The sequence below is a fragment of the Amphiura filiformis genome, chromosome 11 (genome assembly GCF_039555335.1).
Source record: "Amphiura filiformis chromosome 11, Afil_fr2py, whole genome shotgun sequence".
NCBI lineage: Eukaryota > Metazoa > Echinodermata > Ophiuroidea > Amphilepidida > Amphiuridae > Amphiura > Amphiura filiformis.
Genome location: NC_092638.1, coordinates 29064120 through 29085821, shown reverse-complemented (window position 1 = coordinate 29085821; position 21702 = coordinate 29064120). Strand labels below are relative to the sequence as shown.

At 38.7% G+C, this 21702-nt stretch overlaps 1 protein-coding gene across 1 annotated transcript; it reads left to right on the top strand.

Annotated features, from left to right (window-relative positions):
- Nucleotides 1–342: 342 nt before the first annotated feature.
- On the top strand, nucleotides 343–19278 carry LOC140164685 (ras-related protein Rab-35). The gene is made up of 6 exons (XM_072188035.1): nucleotides 343–533; nucleotides 11413–11463; nucleotides 14359–14482; nucleotides 15990–16114; nucleotides 16878–17002; nucleotides 19086–19278. The coding sequence occupies exons 1-6, from the start codon at nucleotides 482–484 to the stop codon at nucleotides 19140–19142; spliced, it is 534 nt and encodes a 177-aa protein (XP_072044136.1). The 5' UTR covers nucleotides 343–481; the 3' UTR covers nucleotides 19143–19278.
- The last annotated feature ends 2424 nt before the right edge of the window (nucleotides 19279–21702 follow it).

The following is a 21702-nucleotide window of genomic DNA, read 5'->3' as shown; positions in this document are numbered from 1 at the left end:
ATAAGAAAAAAAGGTCCTACACGTCGGACTAGCCTATATCTAGACCATTTTAAAATGTTTGCAAATTAGGATCCCAAAAATTTGGCATGTGTAAGGGGGAGGCAAAGAATTTGCCGGCCGAGAGGGGGGCAAGCGGGGGCAAGTGATTTTTGGCACCCACAGGGGGGCTCATAATTATTGCACAACCCCTTAGTGTACCAAAAAAAATTATGCCTCAACCCCCACCCCGGGCCCACCCTCCCTTCCAAAGAAAATGACAGCCCATGAAACAAAACTCAATTTTAGTCTTCATCCTGCATGCAAGAGAGAGCTGTGAGTAACAAACCGGCAACCCATGTTGTCGGTAAATGATTGCTTTATCGAGTGTACAGTATAGTACTGTACTTCTGGTATCCGCTTCCCTTCATTTTTATATGCATATACTTCGCCGTACAGAAAGGGACATTTCTTTTAACCTTTTGCCCATTTTTCGGGCTTAATCATGGCTAGAGAATACGATCATTTATTCAAATTGTTGATCATCGGCGACAGTGGTAAGTCGATCAAGCAGTGGGTCATGCCTTGGCCCTATCATGCCTATGTGTGGCACACACAGACACTGAATGCTGATGTGATGACACAGAGTCGAATCATGATCACATTGCATGACACTGACAGATTGGGATTTTTTTATTGGATTTTTTTTATTTGTATACATTTTTATGGTAAATGTTTGTTTGTTTGTTTTTTCATTCCAGTTATATTTCTCTGCCTTTCTTTCGTTTCATTCGTTGGATCAATCTTTCCCTTGGCCTGCCCTTGTTTATCATGTTTATTTACAAGTCAAACCATCAATCAATGAATCATGGCCATGAATCTGTGTCAATCAATTATTCTATAAAATCATGGAACTTATATTATTTACACTATATCAGTTCATTCAGTAATACATTTCTGTATTGTAATAATAACATGAATACTGTTCTGCAACTCATCTGATGCAGAACAGTGACAATGCCATGCATGAATGAATGGATACTTGTGAACTTGTAGTACAATGTCATACATTCCTTTATTATTATCACAATTATGAATACTATTAGTCATCGTGTACTTGTGGTTTTACTTTAACTGAATGAGTGTGAGTACTGGTACTCTCTATTTGAAAACAATGAATGGATGGTATATTGGAATATTTACCGTAACACATTTCATATTCTTAGTCCGTGGCTATGGTTTAGTTTGTTACAAAAATGTATGTTAGCACTGAATTTCATTGGTTTCTGCATGCCGTCTACCACATGGTAGACGGCAGCAATTGTATTGTCATGGAAGACGCTTGTCGAAGCGTGAGTATGTAGTGCATCCTATAATAATACAAGGTCCCAGTACGAACAACTAAACTAAAAGAGTATGTAAACAAGTTTCGTTCATTTCAGAAAAAGGGGAGTTTTCATGAAGAATTTGAAGATAACTTAATTTTTGTTAAATAAAACAATGTTTTGATTTTAATATCAAAATAATATATATTTAATTGACTATAAGAATGAGAATAAATGATAGGAATTTTTGTTTTTACTATCCACTACCGTGTGGTAGATGACAGGCAGGTCCAATTTTTTACCGTAGTTGCACTGGCATCCACTAGGTATGCTAGGTGAATTCAAATTTGCCATCAAACTGCATCATTTTATATATCAAATTAAAGCCCTTGAGTAAACATAGCCAAAACTGAAAACCTTTTTTTCATAGCACTTTCCGTAGCAAAGTTACATCTTGTCAAAGACTGACTTTCATCAAAAAGATTCAGCTAGCAAAATTCCCCAAAACGGCATTTCGGGGGTGTATCTAGATCTTAGTCTCATGGCGATAGCAGCTTTTTTTAATGGGACTGCTATCAAAATCCCTCTATAATTCCATGTGCGACTTGATTATCACCATAAAAAATCATATATTTGGGTCAAGTGAAGTATAGAAAACATATTTATGTAGGTTTCCTTCACCGACCTATCCTCAAAAAAAATTCAAATTTCTATGTAAATATGCATTGTGTTTGGGCCCCGGTCTCGGCGAATTTCGCTGACTAGCAAATGTGTTAACTAAGGTTTGCCTGGGATACCTACATCCACTACTCAAAATATTGGACCTGCCTGTCGTCTTTCACACAGTAGATCTAGAGGATAGTAATTTTTACAAAATTCCTATTGTTTATCTAATCGGTACTGTAGTGCACGTCATATGAAAGACCTTACATGTACGTGCATCATTGTGGTATGTAAACTTACCAATTTCAAAGTTGCTTGATGGTTTCACAGCACTAATTAACACTGTCACTAGTTTTGATTTTATGTATACCCAGCAAACAAAAACGTTTTTGACATTATTCGCAAAAGGTTAGAAAAGGTTGCCAAAAACATTAAATCAGTATGGTTTTTTATATGAAGGGTATAAAATGTTTTTAATTTTATCAAAACATTGTTTGAAAACTTACTCACTGCAAAAGATCCCAATGGTATTTTTGAACTTTAAAAGTGTTGACAAAATATTTGGCAAAAAATGTTTGCAAAATATATTTTGCAACATTTTGACAACATTCTAAAAATGTTGTTGTACCCGGTAGTGTGTTTTCATACGTTTTTTAAACATTTTTATGACCTTCATAAAACCTGACATTTAATGTTATAAAAACGTTTTACTAAAACCGAACCATTTTCATGACCTTCATAAAACCACAAAATTTGGTGTTAGTAAATCGTGTTTGTTTACGACAACCAAAACCCAGTATAACCTGTTTAAAAAAAATGTTTTAAAATTGTTTTGTGTACATGCTGGGTTGCCGGTACTAAACGACTCTCAGACTCTGTCTCTGAAGTCTATCCTCATCCATCATCAGCTATCAGTGGATAGAGGAACAGACCCATTCCATTAATTCTGTTTACTGTGCATTACCGGTACTTGTAAACATGCACAGTAAATGGATTAAATGGTACATGTAGGTATACATGTTCATACAGTTTTCAAATTGAATAATTTCTGTTTAAATTGTTTTAATTGAAAAAAGAATCATCTTTAACTTTGTAGGCTTTGTAGCCCAAAAATGTGCAGAGTTATGGACAATACATACATTGTAGGTCGCCAGATTGTGCCAAATTTGTAAGTGTGTGTTGTGAAGTTGTGTCGCAGCGAGCTGAATCTTGGACAACTAACTATCCAGTTACTACCACATGGAATAAAGCAATTCTTTTGTGGTAACTGGATAGTTGTCCAAGATTCTGCTTTCTGCCAGGCAGGTACAGCAAGCAGAATCTTGGGCAAACTCTCCAGTTACTACCACACAGAATAAAGCAATTCTATCGTGGTAACTTGATAGTTGTCCAAGATTCTGCTTTCTGCAGTTGTGTCACTCTCTGGAAAACGATGCATGTACAATTTAAGTCTGTGACCTCAAATTACCACCCATTCCTTACTGACTTAACATGTACAAATCTGTCTTGAAAGACTGATTTCCCCACAAATGGCTTTTGAGTGCTACATTTGTAGGCCTACATGTACATGTAGGCCTACAGTGTTAGAACTTCATGAAATCTGGTTTTCACTACATTTTCAATATAATAATAATAATAATAATAAAGACAGATTTAATATAGCGCCTAATGCAAATGCCTCTAGGCGCTTTACACAACCAAAAACAGATTAAAATATCTTAAAGCTACAAACAATTAAAATTTAAGGGCCTAACAAATACATTATATTTTTTTCTTTTTAAATAATAAATAAAATTTTAAACAGAACAATATAAACAAAAAGAAAATGTCATAATCCACGCCGCTTCCCATGAGCCAAAAAAGCAAACGAGGAGGCCAGCACATCACTCTCGACGAGATAAATATCACGCCCCATAAAACATAAATTGGCTGGGTAAAAATTGAATCAAGGATTGATAATAAATAAAACCAGATTTTGTGAAGTTCTAAGACTGGATAACACTCAAAGTCTGGCAAGTTCAACACAAGTTGTCAATGCAAAAACTCTGCCCTCTATATTTTGATTTGAGTCTGCCACAGGGGGCGTATCAATTTTGAATAGAATAGACATTGTAACTTTCATTTGAAATACTCACTCCATGTGGAAGATGAAGGCAAAGCCACAATACAGGGAGAGTATGGGTTTCAAAATGATTAACAGGGTTTCAAATTCGAGGAGAACCCGAGAACCGGTTCTCCTGAAGGTTCTCGCTGGATAACAACTAGGAGAACCAAAATTGGTTCTCGTAAGCTTCCAATTGTCAGACCGCATGTTGTGTAATATTTTACCTTTTTGCAAAAAATGATGATGTAACAGGATTAACTACCATAGTAATACTAGATGAATACAATTTTTGAATAGATATCGCCCTGCACTACAATGTTCACATGAACCAAAGGTTCTCGCAAAAGCCCTTTGCGAGAACCTAAACAGGTTCCCGTAATTTATTGCGAATTTGAACCCCTGATTAACTATAACCAATTTCATTTGACAAACATACTCCCCCTGTGAAAGGTATTTCAAAATCTACCACAGCGGTAATGTGGATTTCAACTGGATTAGCCCAATTAGCTTTCAGAGTTTGAACACTCTAGTTGAGGTTGGATTTTCCTTCTTTTGACCCAAAGGTTTGTTGTAAAATTGTTCACTTGATTGTTGGGAGTGGCCCTCTTTTCGCTGTTCTCTACCTTCAAATCTCTACATTTTTTTCATGGGCCTGATTTTGTTTGAACCTGGTCCCATCAGGATCAAAGTGTGTCTCCACATGGAGCGACTGTTTTAAAACAAATAAACAAGAGGGGCACTCACATCACTAAAGGTTGTATGGGTATGTGCGGCGGTCAAGGGCCCCTTTTTCAGGCTCTCCGGCAGTTCCTAAGTTAAGACCCACATTTGGATCACTTTTATTTCTTTGTTTCACTGCTAAAATACATTTACAACAATGCAAAAACAAAGAAAAGCTTTGTAATTATTTACCATGTATCGGTACTCAAAATTTCTTACAGGCTCCCCGTATAAATACAGGAAATAACATGGACAGATGGCATCAGCATCCTGCGGGATTCCTGCCTTCATTTATTTCCATGAAGATGACCGACCAGGTTTTGTCTATTGCAAAGACAGTAAATTTCCACATGCACAATCTGTGGTGCATCAAACATTTCCTAGATCAAGACACCTGCGCATTAGACCCTCCCTCGGTCCATGGAAAACGACTGGAAATGTAGACTATATAACATTAAAAATTAACCCAGTGGGGTGCGGTCAATGTAGGAAGTGTAATCAGTGTGATGGCATTGATTTGTGAAGAAAGAGGAATTGGTTTTTGGCGCTGTGTATTTAGAAGTGGACAAGGGGGTTAAAGGACTTTGGCATATTTTTATAGGGTATTATGTATCGTTCCTGGGATAGTTCCATTATCCAGAGACTGGATCGAACCGAGACTGTGGGACAGTCTACCTGTGTGCACATGCCATAAGAGTCCTTGTCATCAGCCAGCTTGATCACTGTAGCGGTCAACTCCACTGGCTGCCAATTGACCAGTGTGCCAAGTTTAAAATGTTGCTCCACATTCATGTACATGTATTTGAGTGTCTATGATTAAGGACTAGACTCGCCAAAGTACCTTTTGCGAGGGCAATTTCTCGGAACTGATACAGTGTACAGTGATGTAACTTGGTAGAGGGGTGGCAATTGGTGGTCTTCCTATTCCACTAGGTGTGAACATGATTTCTCGGAACTGGAAGGCATATGGTAGCGAAACGTGGTGGAACGGGGCAGATCAACCTCTTCCTCACCTGATGATAATTTTGAAGGTGTTATTACCTCAGGAATCCTTCCCCTGAGGTCCTCTCTTATCACCATTTAGCTCTATAGCGATTCTCTATCATTTTTTATATTTTTTTTAGCCCCTGTGAAAATAACAATGGAAGCAAAACCTGCTGTAACATATTTATATATATACATACCATATGGACCTCTTCATTGATCTTTTAAACATTTTCTACTCCTAGCACTGAAATTGCCCCGCTTAGAAGGATGTGTGGCAAGGTACATCGAGAACCGCGCAACCTGAGAACCGTGAAATTCCAATTGACTCTGGAACTTGGATTTCTGTGATTTAGACCCTAAAGAATATTTAGAAATATGGGTTGAAGAACTAAAGCAAGTCTGTAGATACAGGAAGATCCTTTCACAATAATTTTGAGGTCAGATTCAGATTCAACTTTATTTAGCCACAGAGGGCCCACTTCAACCCCTAGGTTGTTCTTCCTTGGGGCCGTCCCCATCCCCCTGCATCATGCAAATCTGAAGTGTAACCCCTGCTTCTGGACTTAACAGCCTGTACGGAAATAATGAAGACAGATGCACATGTGTTACAAATGTAAATTATGTAAAGGCCTATTTATGCACCTTTAGTGTGAGGTTACAATGCAGTGAAGCCAGGCAGTAGCAGGAAGGTGACTCATCATCTATGTCCTGCATTGCGAGGTGTCTCAGAGTTGCCATATGAGCTGTGTTCCTGCACAATTGGGCCCCCAATCATGGTCGGTGCCCCCCAATGTGATGACCCACGCTATGCCACTGGTCTTTTGTACTAAGTACCCCTCCCCACTGAACACGAGCTGAGATTGATGAATCAAGTGCAAGGTGACTTGGTTGTAGATCTGCTAACATTGCAGCAAATCTTTTATTATAAACCAGCATTCTATTTGCCTGTCCATGCTATAAAGGCCAGTGCATCCAATGAAATAGGTGGTGTAACTAGGGGGCAGGGGGGAAACGTGCCCCGGGCGCCACCCTTTGGGGGGAGCCAAATTGACCAATTCAGCATTCTCTTGGTCGGGCTGACGTCACAAAGGGGAAATAGCCTTGTAAAACCAGTGTGCGCATGTGCAGATCCCCTTTCTCAAGCTGGTTGCTATGTGTGCGCTTGTGCAAAGGGGACAAAGGGGACAATGTTCCCGGATGTCCGACCGAGTGAATCGATTCTGCACCCCTCCAAGTGATAAAAATCAAAATTTGTGCATGCATTCCAGCGCAAAATCAATTGAAAGAACATTATAAGACCGATATTCAACTTCTAGTAATCAAAATTAATTAGTGGTAGGCCTTATTTGTCCAAAATTTCGCACGCTCCACGCACAATTGTTTCAAAAATTGGGGGGGGGGCATTATGTATCCTTAGCCCTGGGCACCACAACCCCTAGCTACTCCACTCCACTGCCCACATCTAAGATAGTCTCTGGTGGTGGGTAGGGGCGCCAATTTTGTTTCTTGCCCGAGCGCTACCAACCCTAGTTACGCCACTGCTACATATTCACCCATTGGGGTGACTCCTACGGCTAATACACAACATTTTGTCAACTTCGTCATCCAAATATTATATAACAGGCATACATGTAGTCCATTTGTAGACTACAATGCACTTTTAGTCAGTTGCAAGCTGCCGGTGATCTACACAAAAGTGTGGCAGTGCAGCCTGCATTTTGGGTGTAAATGGCAACCCTATCAGGTTTTTTTTGGGTATTGTAAATTCTAAAAAAAGTTGCTTGGTACATTTGAGGCTTTTAACTCTAACCTGAACTTGGAAAGGGGAAATCATAATTACTTTTCTTGTCTTTTATTTCCTAACTGAATGTTCATTGAGTGTCAAACTAAAGGGATTATATCTAGTACATGTATAAAATAATTTTTTCTAATTAAAATCCTCAAAAACTAAAATTCCTTCCATTTCTTTTAAAATCTTAACATTTCTCAAAAAGATGCTGCAAAAAGAAGATTTACACATCACATTTCAGAATTTTGGTTTAACCCCCTGAGCACTACCTGCCGATCTAACATTGCCTCTGATTGGTCAATTACATGATATCTTTATTTTAATCACCAATCAGAATGGAGTTTTGCAAATAATTCACCCCAATTATTCTGTGTGGTGAAATTATTCTAATAAAGTTGCTGATTGGTCCAATTGATAATGAAAACTCCTTTTTGACCAATAGGCAGGTAGTTCTCATGGGGTTAATCCCTGTATGCTAGATCAGAGGTAGGAACAGCTTAATTCTCTGCACACTCTGATAATACATGTATGTTGTTGATAAACAAAAGTTGATCAAATGTCAACATACAGTTTTGGTGTATTTATGTCAGGAATATTCCCAGTATTTATTCCTGAGGAATGTCTGTCCCAAAAATCCATGCCAAATACCATCTGCACATGTGCTGTTGCTAGTGGTGATCTTATACTTCTGGTGCGATTTCTCCTAACATACCTTCCTGGGTAAGCGAGAATGCACATTCGTATAATTCATGTCATTGGGGGCACAGTGCTACAGTGGTATGGGCTCTACCTCGCAATGGGAGGGTCACAAGTTCGAGCTGCAGCGGTGTCATCATGTTGTGCACTGCCACTTGGGCATGTCATTTTACCTCACTTGCCTCTCCCTACCCAGGAGTGAAATAAAGAGCTGTTATGAATATTGTCCATTGAGCACCAAAGGTATAAGTTGACTCCACCGATTCTGTTGAATTTGTACAACCAATCACCTTGAAGTAATCAACTTTTCAGGTAAAATACAGCCTGCTAGACACTGCTAGCTAAAATCAATGGCTGTGGTGAAATTTGAAGCCTAAATACTGATTTTGCATATGAAAGTAGAAAGTAATTTTGTGATCCACAGCCTCATCCCCCCCACTTTTTTTCAAAACAAGTTGAGATTTTGATACCACTGGAAACCTATGGCTACATAATAATGTTCATGTACCGTACCAAAAATTTCTTGCAAAAAATGTTGTCAAATTTCGTTCTGGTATGCCAGAATGAAATTAACAACACTGGCCTATGGAGCAGTGTCTATATAAATAAAAGGAAGTCGCTAAATCTTGTCCAGAAGCAGGCTCTGAGATGATTTGACTTTCAGCTTTGATTTATTCGTACATTGATCGGGTACATATTGCCATTAAACCATCTGACGTTCATTTTTGCAAAACTATTCAATCACTATGGAAATAACAAAAAAAATGGTCAGTTGCTAGGCCGTTGAGGTCAATAACCTTATGGGTCAGGTCATGACAGCAAACGCGTCAAGTGGCGGAGTCATGCACCTGCGCCAGATACGGCACCATGGTTTCACGCGCTTTACCGCGCATGGTATGGACGCACTTAATGTTGGCTTACAGCGCGTATGCCTCACGTATGTACGTGACTGACTTCTTCTGTGAGACAGTGGCGGATCCAGAAATTTGGGAAAAGGGGTGGGGGCACACTCGAAGTTTTTGCCACCACCTCTTGAAGGGCCACGAAGCCCCATTGTGTCGCGCGCTGTGCGGGGGGGGTTGTGTCCCCTCAGAATTGGAAACATGGTCAAAGTAAAGGCCTTGAAGCCATTTCGGGGGGATCATTGGGTGTAAGCTGATGAAAAAGGGGGTCATTGGGTGACAGATTTGCAAAAAAGTCCACTTTTCAGAGGGAATGTTAAAATGTAGCCAACAGGGACCGAATTAGTCGTTAACTGTTCAGTATTAGCTCGAAAAGGTTAAATGTTAGGGGTGGGTGAAAGTCCACAAATACGGAAATATTTTGCCGCAACTTTTAATCATGTTTCTTACATGTTTTATACTATTATAACCCGGAATTGAAACGTTTTCTAGCAACCTCTTCTAACCTTAATGTTTTATGTTTGTTGGGATAAAGTTAAAATCAATCATTCTGTCACGAGCTGTTTCAAAAGTAATCTGAGGGATTTAGTGAGTAGGCCTAACAACATTATCACAGGTCTGGATAATTATGTTTATCAAGCTAACATGATCATTACTATACTGGATGAATAATCTATACCAAGACACCATGATTATCATCACCGTTTACCATGTTTACTAACCACTCCCGCTTTACTAACCGCTCCTGTTTACTCAACTAAGCGGGACCAGCGAAGCCTGGTCTCCCGCTAATACATAAAAAGAGGATGCTAGGATCACGAAATCCTCCTTTAATCTTGTCATTAGATCTGCAAATGCAAGGGGTTTTCCCCGATCCCGACTCAAAACCGATCTGACTGAAATCCGGACTATTTAGATCGGTGGCCCCAATCTGATATGTGGATTCATTCTGTGCATCCCTATAGATGAGAGAGATTGGGCCATTCCATTTAAAATACACACTGCCCCTGTGGAAGATTTTGGAAATATCTTGCACAGGGGGAGTATGAATTTCAAATGGAATGAGCACATTAGGCAGCTCCATATAATTTTCATACACCCTCTGAGAAAGATTCAACTGCAATCTTCCACAGAGGGAGAGTGAGTTTTATAGAGTTGGTCAATGTGCTATACTGTGCCCAGGGCACTTAACATAACTTAAGTTATTTTGGGTGGGCGCTTATTTTTTTTTCTACCTGGTTTTTTTTTCGTAAGGGGAGTTTATTAGAGACATTCTATAGCTTTTCTGATGCAGAAATGTATTGCAAGTGTACACAGGACTTGTAGTCCTCCAGCTATTTCACTGTATTGATATCTGTCACTTCAACATTAATGGTACAATGTACATGTACAAATTGTACCCTTTAGCAAATTGAAAATACCCTGGGTGGGAACTTATTGGGGTATGTGTGCTTCTTGGAACGAATATGGTAATTGCATTTGAAATTCACACTCCTTCTGTGGAGGATATTTTCAAAATCTTCCACAAGGGGAGTGTGGATTTTAAATGGAACAAAGCTGGAAGTTGTGTATTGTACATACATTTGTATAAAATGCATACTTGGCTCTTTTAACATTAATCACTTTTTGTCCACAGTAGATGTATTTCCTGTGAAGTGTCCTCTTCCTGCTTATTACTGGTTATCATGTTTCTGTTATTACTCTATTCAGGAGGTGGTTAACCACTTATTTAGTAATCATCAACAGCACAATATAAGTTACATGTGTTCATTAGAGAAGTACCTACTCTAACAATTCAATAATAAGCATACGTGCCTATTAACAAAACAAGACAATTAATTTTTAGGATAGGTTGTTAAACTTTTTCATTTTTTGTTTTTGTTTTTAATTTACAAATATCTGTAACACCAAAAATTCATTCTTATCCGAGCAACTCTTAAGCTTATTATTATCATTTTTTACAGTATATAGTCAAATACCACTGCAACTTCCCAAGCTATACTGTTGTGAAATGTCTAAATATTTTGTACATGTAGGTGTGTGCAGGGGGAGGGGTCTATGTGGGGTATAGGTGTATTTGTTTGGTGTAGTCTTTTCTCAGCCATTGCTAATGTATGCTCCTAGTAAACAAAATGTAATTTGGCACAGAACAGCACAATTTGAAATATGTAAATCACATTGAAATTATTGTCTCGGAGTATTTAATAAGATGATATAATTAACAATGCAATGTTTTTGTTTGATTGGCAGGTGTTGGCAAGAGTAGTTTATTATTACGATTCGCAGACAACACATTTTCAGGTAAGAGCACATCCTCATATTTTTAGATGTTTTCTTCCAGAGTGAAAACTGAAATGGTCAAAATATGTGACATATATTTCTCGATTTTCCAAAAGGGTTAGACCCAGGGTGGAGCTGGTCTCTATTTCACCATCAAAGATGACATAAATTACAACAATAGGAATGCTAAGATCACAATAGCAAAGTCTCAAAAAATGTGTGAGTGGTTGATCTTTCGTCAGATGTGTCTCTGACTTCATCAGGACCTGAAGAAGTTGAAGAATCCCGATCGGCACACAACCCAAGAAAAACAAGGGAATGTGCATTGGATTCGAACCCATGATCTTCCAATCTCTAGATGGATGCTCTATCCATTAGGCTACCAGCTCCATCCCACTGATAAATGGTGGTTAGAACTGGGTCTAATGTGAGCAGTCGAGGTATACAATACACGCAAACAAATATTACGCAAGTACAGGAGATCATTACTGATGCTTAATCGTTTCCCCAGCATAATACAAGTAAAGTAGGTAATGGCGGTACGCATCCTGCACAAGAACAAATAAACACAAGGGGGAAGGTGGCCATCGTTCCCCATTGTGTTTGTTTGTTCTTGTGCAGGATGCATAGCCCCCTTTACCTACTTTACTAGTAATAATTATAGTAACTCAATTTTCAAAAATGCCTCCTTTGGCCTCCATGGACCAGATTGTATCACATACATTTAAGAGACTATAACTACACAGAATAATCAATAAAGAGCTATAATGCATACATGTATTCAAGTTAGACATTGCAATTCTTAAAAGGCTATATCCCCACAAAAGTACAGTATGAAGGATATGTTAGAGTCCGAAGTTTACCGTTTTCTAAAATCCATTTTCCAATCCGTGTTGTAAAATTTGTAAATCCATGTTTCATGAATAAAGCTTAAAATATATAAACCATGATATAATGTCACAATAAAGTGTTCAATACCGCGATCAATATGCTCTGATTGGAATACATGTATCCGCACGATAATAGGCCGACTGTTACGATGTTTGGATGGATATAGGAGGTTCATACCTTGGTAATATACCTTTATATCGGTATTATTAAACAGTATTTTTAACATAAAAATTAGCACACACAACTCATGATTGTTTTTAACATTTATTTCTCTTGTCTTAACAATTTTTGTCACATCATATAAAAAGGTAATTTTCCGTGTTGTACCTCCGATTCCGTGATTTTTTCCGTTTTCCGTAAAACGGAAAACTTCGGACTCTAGGATATGTCCATAAAATTGCCATTTAGGTATTTTGTTCACATATAATGAAAAAATTGTCAAAAAGAAAGAAAATGACAGTATAAAGAAAAAAATGACAGCGCTTGTTGAAAAATATGAAGCTCTCCATTCAATTGCGTGCAGACACGAATGTCCGAACGGACAGACGTTGACTTAGAATTGCATTTTAACACTAGAGTAGTGTATACTACAAAATACTTTGTGATATATCCACTGCACATTCATGCATCCCACATGATGCAATGACGCAATCACCATAAGTGACATAAACACAGGGTCTCCCCGTCAGTCCGAAACACCGTCAGTCCGAACCACCGCTAGTCCGAATTGTTAGGGTTAGGTTTAGCGTTAGGTTTATGTTTAGGGTTAGGGTTAGGTTTAGGGTTAGGTTTAAGGTTAGGTTTAAGTTTAGGGTTAGGGTTAGTGTTAGTGTTAGACATTGGGTTAGTGTTAGACATTGCAATTCTTAAAAGCTATATCCCCACAAAAGTACAGTGTGAAGGATATGTTAGAGTCCGAAGTTTTCTAAAATCCATTTTCCAATCCGTGTTGTAAAATTTGTAAATCCATGTTTCATGAATAAAGCTTAAAATATATAAACCATGATATAATGTCACAATAAAGTGTTCAATACCGCGATCAATATGCTCTGATTGGAATACATGTATCCATACGATAATAGGCCGACTGTTCGATGTTTGGATGGATATAGGGGTTCATACCTTGGTAATATACCTTTATATCGGTATTATTAAACAGTATTTTTAACATAAAAATTAGCACACACAACTCATGATTGTTTTTAACATTTATTTCTCTTGTCTTAACAATTTTTGTCACATCATATAAAAATGTAATTTTCCGTGTTGTACCTCCGATTCCGTGATTTTTTTCCGTTTTCCGTAAAACGGAAAACTTCGGACTCTAGGATATGTCCATAAAATTGCCATTTAGGTATTTTGTTCACATATAATGAAAAAATTGTCAAAAAGAAAGAAAATGACAGTACAAAGAAAAAAATGACAGCGCTTGTTGAAAAATATGAAGCTCTCCATTCAATTGCGTGCAGACACGAATGTCCGAACGGACAGACGTTGACTTAGAATTGCATTTTAACACTAGAGTAGTGTATACTACAAAATACTTTGTGATATATCCACTGCACATTCATGCATCCCACATGATGCGATGACGCAATCACCATAAGTGACATAAACACAGGGTCTCCCCGTCAGTCCGAAACACCGTCAGTCCGAACCACCGCTAGTCCGAATTGTTAGGGTTAGGTTTAGCGTTAGGTTTATGTTTAGGGTTAGGGTTAGGTTTAGGGTTAGGTTTAAGGTTAGGTTTAAGTTTAGGTTTAGGGTTAGGGTTAGTGTTAGGTAAGCTTAAAATTCGGACTAGCGGTGGTTCGGACTGACGGGGTTTCAGACTGACGGGGTGTACCCCATAAACACACAGTTTCTGTGGCTACATCCGTAGCTACTGGTCGCCGACCTAATGCTTGGCACGCGAGGGGTCTATTCCTTCTTTCCTTTCCAGTCGCCAAAAGCACTTGAGGCGTTCTAGGTGAAGCTTGATGTAGAAAATCATACTAATTTGTTGAAGTCTCATGTTCATTTCAGGTACCTATATAACCACAATAGGAGTAGACTTCAAGATTCGAACCATAGACGTTAACGGAGAGAAGGTGAAGTTACAAATTTGGGACACAGCGGGCCAGGAGAGATTTAGGACCATCACATCAACGTAAGAAATAGTTTGATAAAATATCGTTTTAAGTTAAAGGTGCATTCTGTGATTTCAACATATCTTTTTTCAGGACTTAAATATATCGACAACCAGGCCTAAAATTTGAATTTGTTGGGCACCCATTTTCACGGCCACTGCGCAAAGACAAAGAAGGGCACCAAGGCCAACAAGTGATGAAGAATGCCTTGATCAACTTGATCAATTGAAAAAGATCTGGGGGCACAAAGGCCAAAACTGAAAAAAGGCAGGCAATGGCCTCGGTGGCATCCCTCAAATTCGAACCCTGTTGACAACAATATTCTCAATTTGGGGGAAAATATAAAAAAATTAATGTTTACAGAGTGATGACAAAGTTCCAACCTTCTAGTCCCTTGGCCATTTATTCTTTCATTGAGAAGTATCCAAATTTTCTGTCAAGAAGAAGACTGTTTGAATCATTCATTGGACTAAAATTACTTGAAATAGGTTACATAACTGACTCAAAACTGAAATCTGTAGATGGAATGTAATATATTCATTGTTGCAAATAAAAACAGCTGGTAACATAATTAACTTGGTATTTTTTTATCAGATTGTATTATATACATATAGAGGAGGTTGATGTGTCATTAAAGTTTTATAATCATTATAATGAAGGTGGACATGTAAGGGCTCATATTGAAATTCCCTTACACAGGAAGGTGTGCGCCATCCTGCAGCTTTCCTGTGCTAGCCTTCTTTTGTTAAAATCCTGGGCAGGGTGTATCACTGATGCATATAATCCATCCGTTTTATGACTGAGCTTTCCTGAGGCGCGCGCTTAGCAAGGGGAATCCTGCCTTCTTTCTGTGTGAAAACGTGGTAGGGTATTTCAATATGAGCCCTAATTAAAATGTAACATCCAGCAGGAAAGTGCAGACAGTAATAACATTCTTGGATAATGTGCATGTAGCTAGCATGGCACAAGCAAACCACTTTAAGTGTATATTTTAAAGGGCAGTTTCTATAATCTGGATCAGATTTAGATCAGATCAACAAAACCGTAAAACAGAACCAAGAACAGTGGAATTCCATCTGCAAGGATACCTCAAAATGAGTGTTTGCTTTTGACAGAGATGCCACTTTTCAGGTTTTAGCCTAAATTTAGGGTTTTTGTGAGTCCAAATTCCCATGTTTTTATTAATGTTTAGCCAATTTTGGGAATTTTTGGCCTGCATTCTCATGCTTTTTAAGGTTTTTCTCACCAATTTCAGGGTTTTTTTTAGTAAAACTGAGTGGCATCTCTGTTTTGATGAGAGACGAAAGGCAGTCACCCTCCTCTATAACATTTAAAGTTTGAGCAACTAGATACAGGCAGCTGTATAAACATGTATTATTGTAAGACCAATCTATTTTAATGTGTTTGTGGAGGGTGTCTGCCATTTGTCTCTTTCTTCAAAAAAAATGAAAACATGCTTTTAGATGGAATACTTGTACTATGCTATACTACTTATGCTAACAATATGTATTTTGCTGACTGTTACAGATACTACAGAGGCACCCACGGAGTTATAGTCGTATATGACGTGACCAGTGCAGAGTCATTTGTAAATGTGAAAAGATGGTTACATGAAATAGAACAGAATTGTGATGTGGTCAGTAGAATACTAGGTAAGTTACAGAATTCTGCAACCATTCGCCACAGAAATAGATTTTCGTGGTAGAAATGAATCTTTTAAAAGCGAGAAAAGCACTAAAAAGCGAGATTCACAGCTAGAAAAGCGAGATTGCTTTTTCTCTCTAAGCCTAGCCATGGGTAGAGACTGCATTTGCAGGGATTGTGTACTAGAGGAGGTTCACTATCAGACTCAGAGTCATGGGTAAGCTGGCCCAAACTTGTGGTTATAATTCTCAATAACTTCTTCATCCCATCAGTGCACATACATGTACAGGTGGCTGTAAAGATTCGTCTGATAGCACATATATGGGCTTTCTTGACAAAACTAGAATTTTAGGCACAAACTAAAAGTGGTCTCCCGTAAAAACTGAAATGTCTATCATTAGCATGAAAGTTCATCTGTATTGGTAATCCATATATAGAAAGATTTAACTCTTGATCACAATACAAAATATTTACCTCCGAAATTTTCAGCTGTTGATACTACAGCTTTCTTCAGCGGACTGACCCGATCATTACGTCACACTTCAAGTGTGCTCGATCGGGTCAGTCCGCTGAAGAAAGCTGTAGTATCAACAGCTGAAAATTTCGGAAGTAAATATTTTGTATTGTGATCAAGAGTTAAATCTTTCTATATATGAAATGTCTATCGTTTATTCTCTAAATAAGTGACATAAAGATGGTGAGGAAGCCATCATTATATTATTTATTGAATTTGTTAACACCAAGTATGATTGTTTCTTGCTTTTTCAACAGTTGGAAACAAAAATGATTGTCCGGAAAAGAAAGTAGTAGAAACAGATGATGCCACCAAATTTGCTGAGCAGATGGGAATTCAACTATTTGAGACCAGCGCCAAGGAAAATATCAATGTAGAAGAGGTAACGTTTTTATATTATAATCAATTCCAAATGGTCTTGGGAGGTTGGGGAATGGAGGTTATAGAAAGGGCATATATTGAACTTTGACAATTGCCCGAAATAGGATGTATCCATGTTGTAATATATTCATAAGTTAGACTACAGTGGAAATTTCATTTGAATGAACACAGCCCGACATAGTGTGATGATTTTTGGCATTCACTGCGTGATGTACGCCAGCGTGTGCGTAATGTGCAAGAGAATCCATCCATGCCAACGCACTCGTGATTGGTTAGTATTGTATCCAAGGTTGTGCGTTCGTGTTGTAGTTTGAAATACGCGAAATATGATTGCGGTTGGATCGAATACAGCTGTTAAAAGCTGTGTTCATTTAATTGAAATTCCTATTATAGTGTAAGGACTCCATTGAGGAATTAAGCAGCTTATAGAATAAAGCTGTATCATCCTTCTGTGCTATATTCTGTCTCGTCTCAAGTTAAGTCTAACGCCATGTTGGATTACGCAGTGGCATTTTCATAACATGCACTAGCTTAATCCAGCAGAGCGTTTACGCACACATAGAAGGGCAATTTGTCCATACACTGCAATGTAACCGTGTGAATGCACTGATTTGAATCTGCCACTGTAAAATGCAACATGGCGTTACTCTCAACTTGAGACGAGACACACTGACACTATAGGCTAATTCTTCACAGTTTTACGCAAAGGACAAACCCCTAAATTGTGAGCAGATTATTAGCAGTATTATTGATCTCTTGTTAATTGCACAAACAAATTTGTGCAATTAATGAGCCTCTCCTTTGATAGCAATGGGCTATTCTAGTTGAAATCCATACACCCCCTATACAGAAGACATGACCGTAAATCACCTACACAGGGCTTGTAGATTTCAAATGGAGTCACCCATTCATGTAACCCCATTTGAAATTCATATTTCCTGTGTGAAAGATTACTCCAAATTAATGTGAAACAAATTGTAACTCATTTGTTGTTGAAGAAGCCTCTTGTAAGAAACATTTGAAAAGTGCATTTTGAATTGATGTTGCAAGTGTCAGTGAAATCCTCCTCTGATGTGCTTGAAGTGAGATGTAGGAGAGCTGTGTGGGCCAATTTAAAGATGTAGTGAATATACTAGATCAGCTATTTATAACTCTTTAAGGGGAGCTTAGAAGAGCAGTCTAATCTTATATTAACGTTGATCATTGATGCAAATAATTAAAGTTGCGAGCCTGCGTTAGTTGTTCTACACTATTCGCCAAAATTGTTTCATTCGGTGGCATAGTTCAGGGACCTTCATTCAATGATGATGGCTCATACTTGACCTCAAGTTGCAGGGTATGAGTTTTTGTACCCAATACAGTGATGTGAGTGTATAAGTATAATGAGTGTGTTGACCAAAGAGTACAGACTCCAAGTTGCCCTGCGTGTAATGCTATGTTAAATCCGCCATTTTGGTTTGTCACTCATGGAGGGCAAATAAGAGTACCTCCATCATTTTTCGGTAAGAGCCCAAGATCAAACAATTATCCGGAGATATACTAAAAAAAAATATAAAAAAAGCGCAGTGATTTATAGTGTGCTACGAACAGGCACAACGCCTAGACGTTGATCCACAAGCCTCAGCACACTTTGCAGGTTGTCGCTGACCACTACGGCCCCACATCATTCCACAAACCATTAAACAACAAATCGGGGACTTTGCTGCTTCAAGAGCGCACACCCTATACATTCCACAAATATCCATCGTAACCAGGATCAGCTCCCCGAGTTTCGTACGGGTTACAACGAAACAAATTAACAGTAAGTTCCTTGTCCAGAGGAATTTCAAGCTAACTCAATTTTTCCACGTGAGCGTACTAGGCACCGCCAGTGTTCGAACCTGCAACCTCTCGCACCACAGTCGAACGCCTTATCGATTGAGCTAACTTGACTGCTATTTGCCCTCCATGAGCAACATGCAGACATGGGAAAGTCGGTCCTGGTTGGTTGTACGTCACTGGTACAAACATAGAATGCCTTGACATACAGAAACAATCCAGAGTGTTTGACTAATTCTATGAACATTTCTTGTTTCTATTTTCAGATGTTTAATGCCATTACAGAGCTCAGACTGCAACAAAAGAAAAGAAAACGTAGCTAGACAAAATGCAGAGCAGAATAAACAGACAGTAAAGCTAGACAAAAAAGGGGTAAAAGTGGAAAAGGGGGAAAATGCTGTAAATAATACTGCTGCTGACTCACTCTGGGATTTTATTATTATATATGGCATCTGTGTCAAATTGCTTTCCTTTATCATGTGTATGCAGAATATTTTTTTAATTTGGCCTGGTGGTCGTGACTGGCCTACAGCACCGACTCCCTCTCTCTGTGAATTAATTCTACAAGTATCGTGTCTGTTGAGAAAAGCTGATCTTTACGAAATATCTGATCGTGGATGTGTATTGGATAGATATGGGGTCGTAAGAAAGTGCGAGGAAGTCGCTACGAGTACGGATTTGTGATGTCGGTTCGATGACAGCTTGGAATTACGATCTCATGCCATGAAATGACGATGTCATAGCATTAGAGGATGATGTCTGAGCGCTTGTGGCACCATTTTTGAGAGTGATGAAAATTGTGAGCGATATTAGTAACGTCATGCACCCACTGGAACTTTGAGGGTTTAGCTGCATAAAGTGATAATGTTGGCAACACGGATGATGGTTTTCTTAAATATATGAAAAAAAAGGCCTGTAGGGCACAGAAAGATCTGTTGAAATTCTCAGATCTTGTTGATATCTTCATTTGTATGGTGATTCAATCAATTTTGATGCCAATGTTAACATGTTTTTTAATCAATCAGTAGGCTGCTCACTTTGGCTACACTACAGCCTTTCTCACTTTTGTACTTATCCTGATTATTGTGTGCCAGGGTCATAAGCGCGTGTAGGACTCACTCAAGATTCATCAACAAGACTGTGCAAGAAAACTCTGCCAAATGATGTTGGGTGACCAATGATCACAGGATGCAATGGGCTATTCCAGTTGAAATCCATACACCCCCTGGAAGACATGACCTTAATCTCCCACACAAGGAGTGTGAATTTCAAATAGGGGTTACCTGAATGGGTGACCCCATTTGAAATCTACACCCCCTGTGTGGAAGATTAAGGTCATGTCTTCCATAGGGGTGTATGGACTAGAATGGCCTGGAGGTACAGTACATGTTTCAGGCTGAGTGGCCAGTTACAGCAAAATTAGTTAAGAAATACCAGTCTTATAGATCTTAATATTAAGACAGCGAGTCCCTTAATATTAAGACAGCGAGTCCGTATTAGAGGATGTTGCCGTCTTAATGACTTGTACCCACCATTCACTAAGACCCTTCTTCTGTCACCTTAATACTTGGATCGCAGGTTTCTCTACCGGAAGTCAGTTTGACCGTAATCATTTCCGTAATCAGCAAGCATATATCATAACAAAAGAAGATGGAATAATTTCCGCACTGTATGCGTATTGCATAACAAAGGAGATGGATTAACTGCCAAGCTTTATCTATTGTTATGCAATACTTCTATTACCACATGTGAAGGAGTTTGGGTCACACTGACTTCCAGTAGAGAAATCTAGTATCAATGTATTGACAGCCATATCTTTCAGTTTAACAACGTTTCGCACTAGCCACTTAAAAAAGAGCATCGCTCACTTTTGTTTCAGGTTTCCAACTACCACTGTATTGCATATACACTGGTCAAGCTCACTATACAAGTACCTATAATTTGGTTCACCTCAAGTTCTGTAGTGACATCAATTCCTTTTTGTGGTTGCGCTGCAAGTGTGCCGACAAACCACTCCTGTACGAGTGCATGTACTCTCAGCGCATTTCACTTTAGGTGCAGCGAAATATACACATACATCGCTGCCGAACTTGAGGTGAACCAAATTATATATAGTTGGTCCCTTAGTAATAAGTACCTACCCAGCAAATTCAAAAACAAAAATATTTTTCTAATGTTATAAACATGCTTTGCTTTGGGGAAAACATTTTAACATTTAAAGGTCTGGTTACAGAAAGGTCATGCCTGCTGGCAACCACGGACATTATGTAATGCTCTCAAACCGAGGATGTCCAAATAAACATATAATAGGCAAACCGAGGACCAAAATGGTGGATTATTGTGTGTATAGCTGTGTATTGTACACAGTACAATATATATGCCTACCAACCAAGGTCATTACTGTACAATAGCAGAGGAATCTCTAAAATGCATTTGACCTCCACAAACCGAGGATGGTGCTCCTCTGCAAGTAGGTCCATGGTTTAATAGCAAAAAGTCTTGTGTGGCCTCGGTTGCACATTCACAACCTTTAGTTAAGGTGTGGAGTTGATTCACTATGTGACTGTCATGTGCAGTGCAAAGTGCTCTATTCATAACAACCACAAAGTGCATTCACTCCACACCTTAACTAAAGTACTGTAGTGATTGAAGTTGACACCATTGCATGGTGTGGCCGCTTCCTGGCTTAAGTTCCGTTCATACTACGCCGCAATTGTGGGGCGGTGCTGTGCGTTGCCGATATATCAATTACTTTTATGCTGCAACTCGTCACACTTTCAAGTTCAAATGTATTTAACTTTATTGCGATATCGCAATGCAGTATCCTGCAGTACGACGCAGTGCGGCAACGCCCCACAAAGCAATTGCGGAGTAGTTTGAACG

Bases quoted from the DNA above. Each gene is read 5' to 3' on its own strand.
- LOC140164685 (XM_072188035.1), top strand. From the start codon at position 482: ATGGCTAGAGAATACGATCATTTATTCAAATTGTTGATCATCGGCGAC. The intron at 14,483-15,989 runs GTAAGAAATAGT...TGACTGTTACAG, and splicing joins TTTAGGACCATCACATCAAC to ATACTACAGAGGCACCCACG. The intron at 16,115-16,877 runs GTAAGTTACAGA...CTTTTTCAACAG, and splicing joins TGTGGTCAGTAGAATACTAG to TTGGAAACAAAAATGATTGT.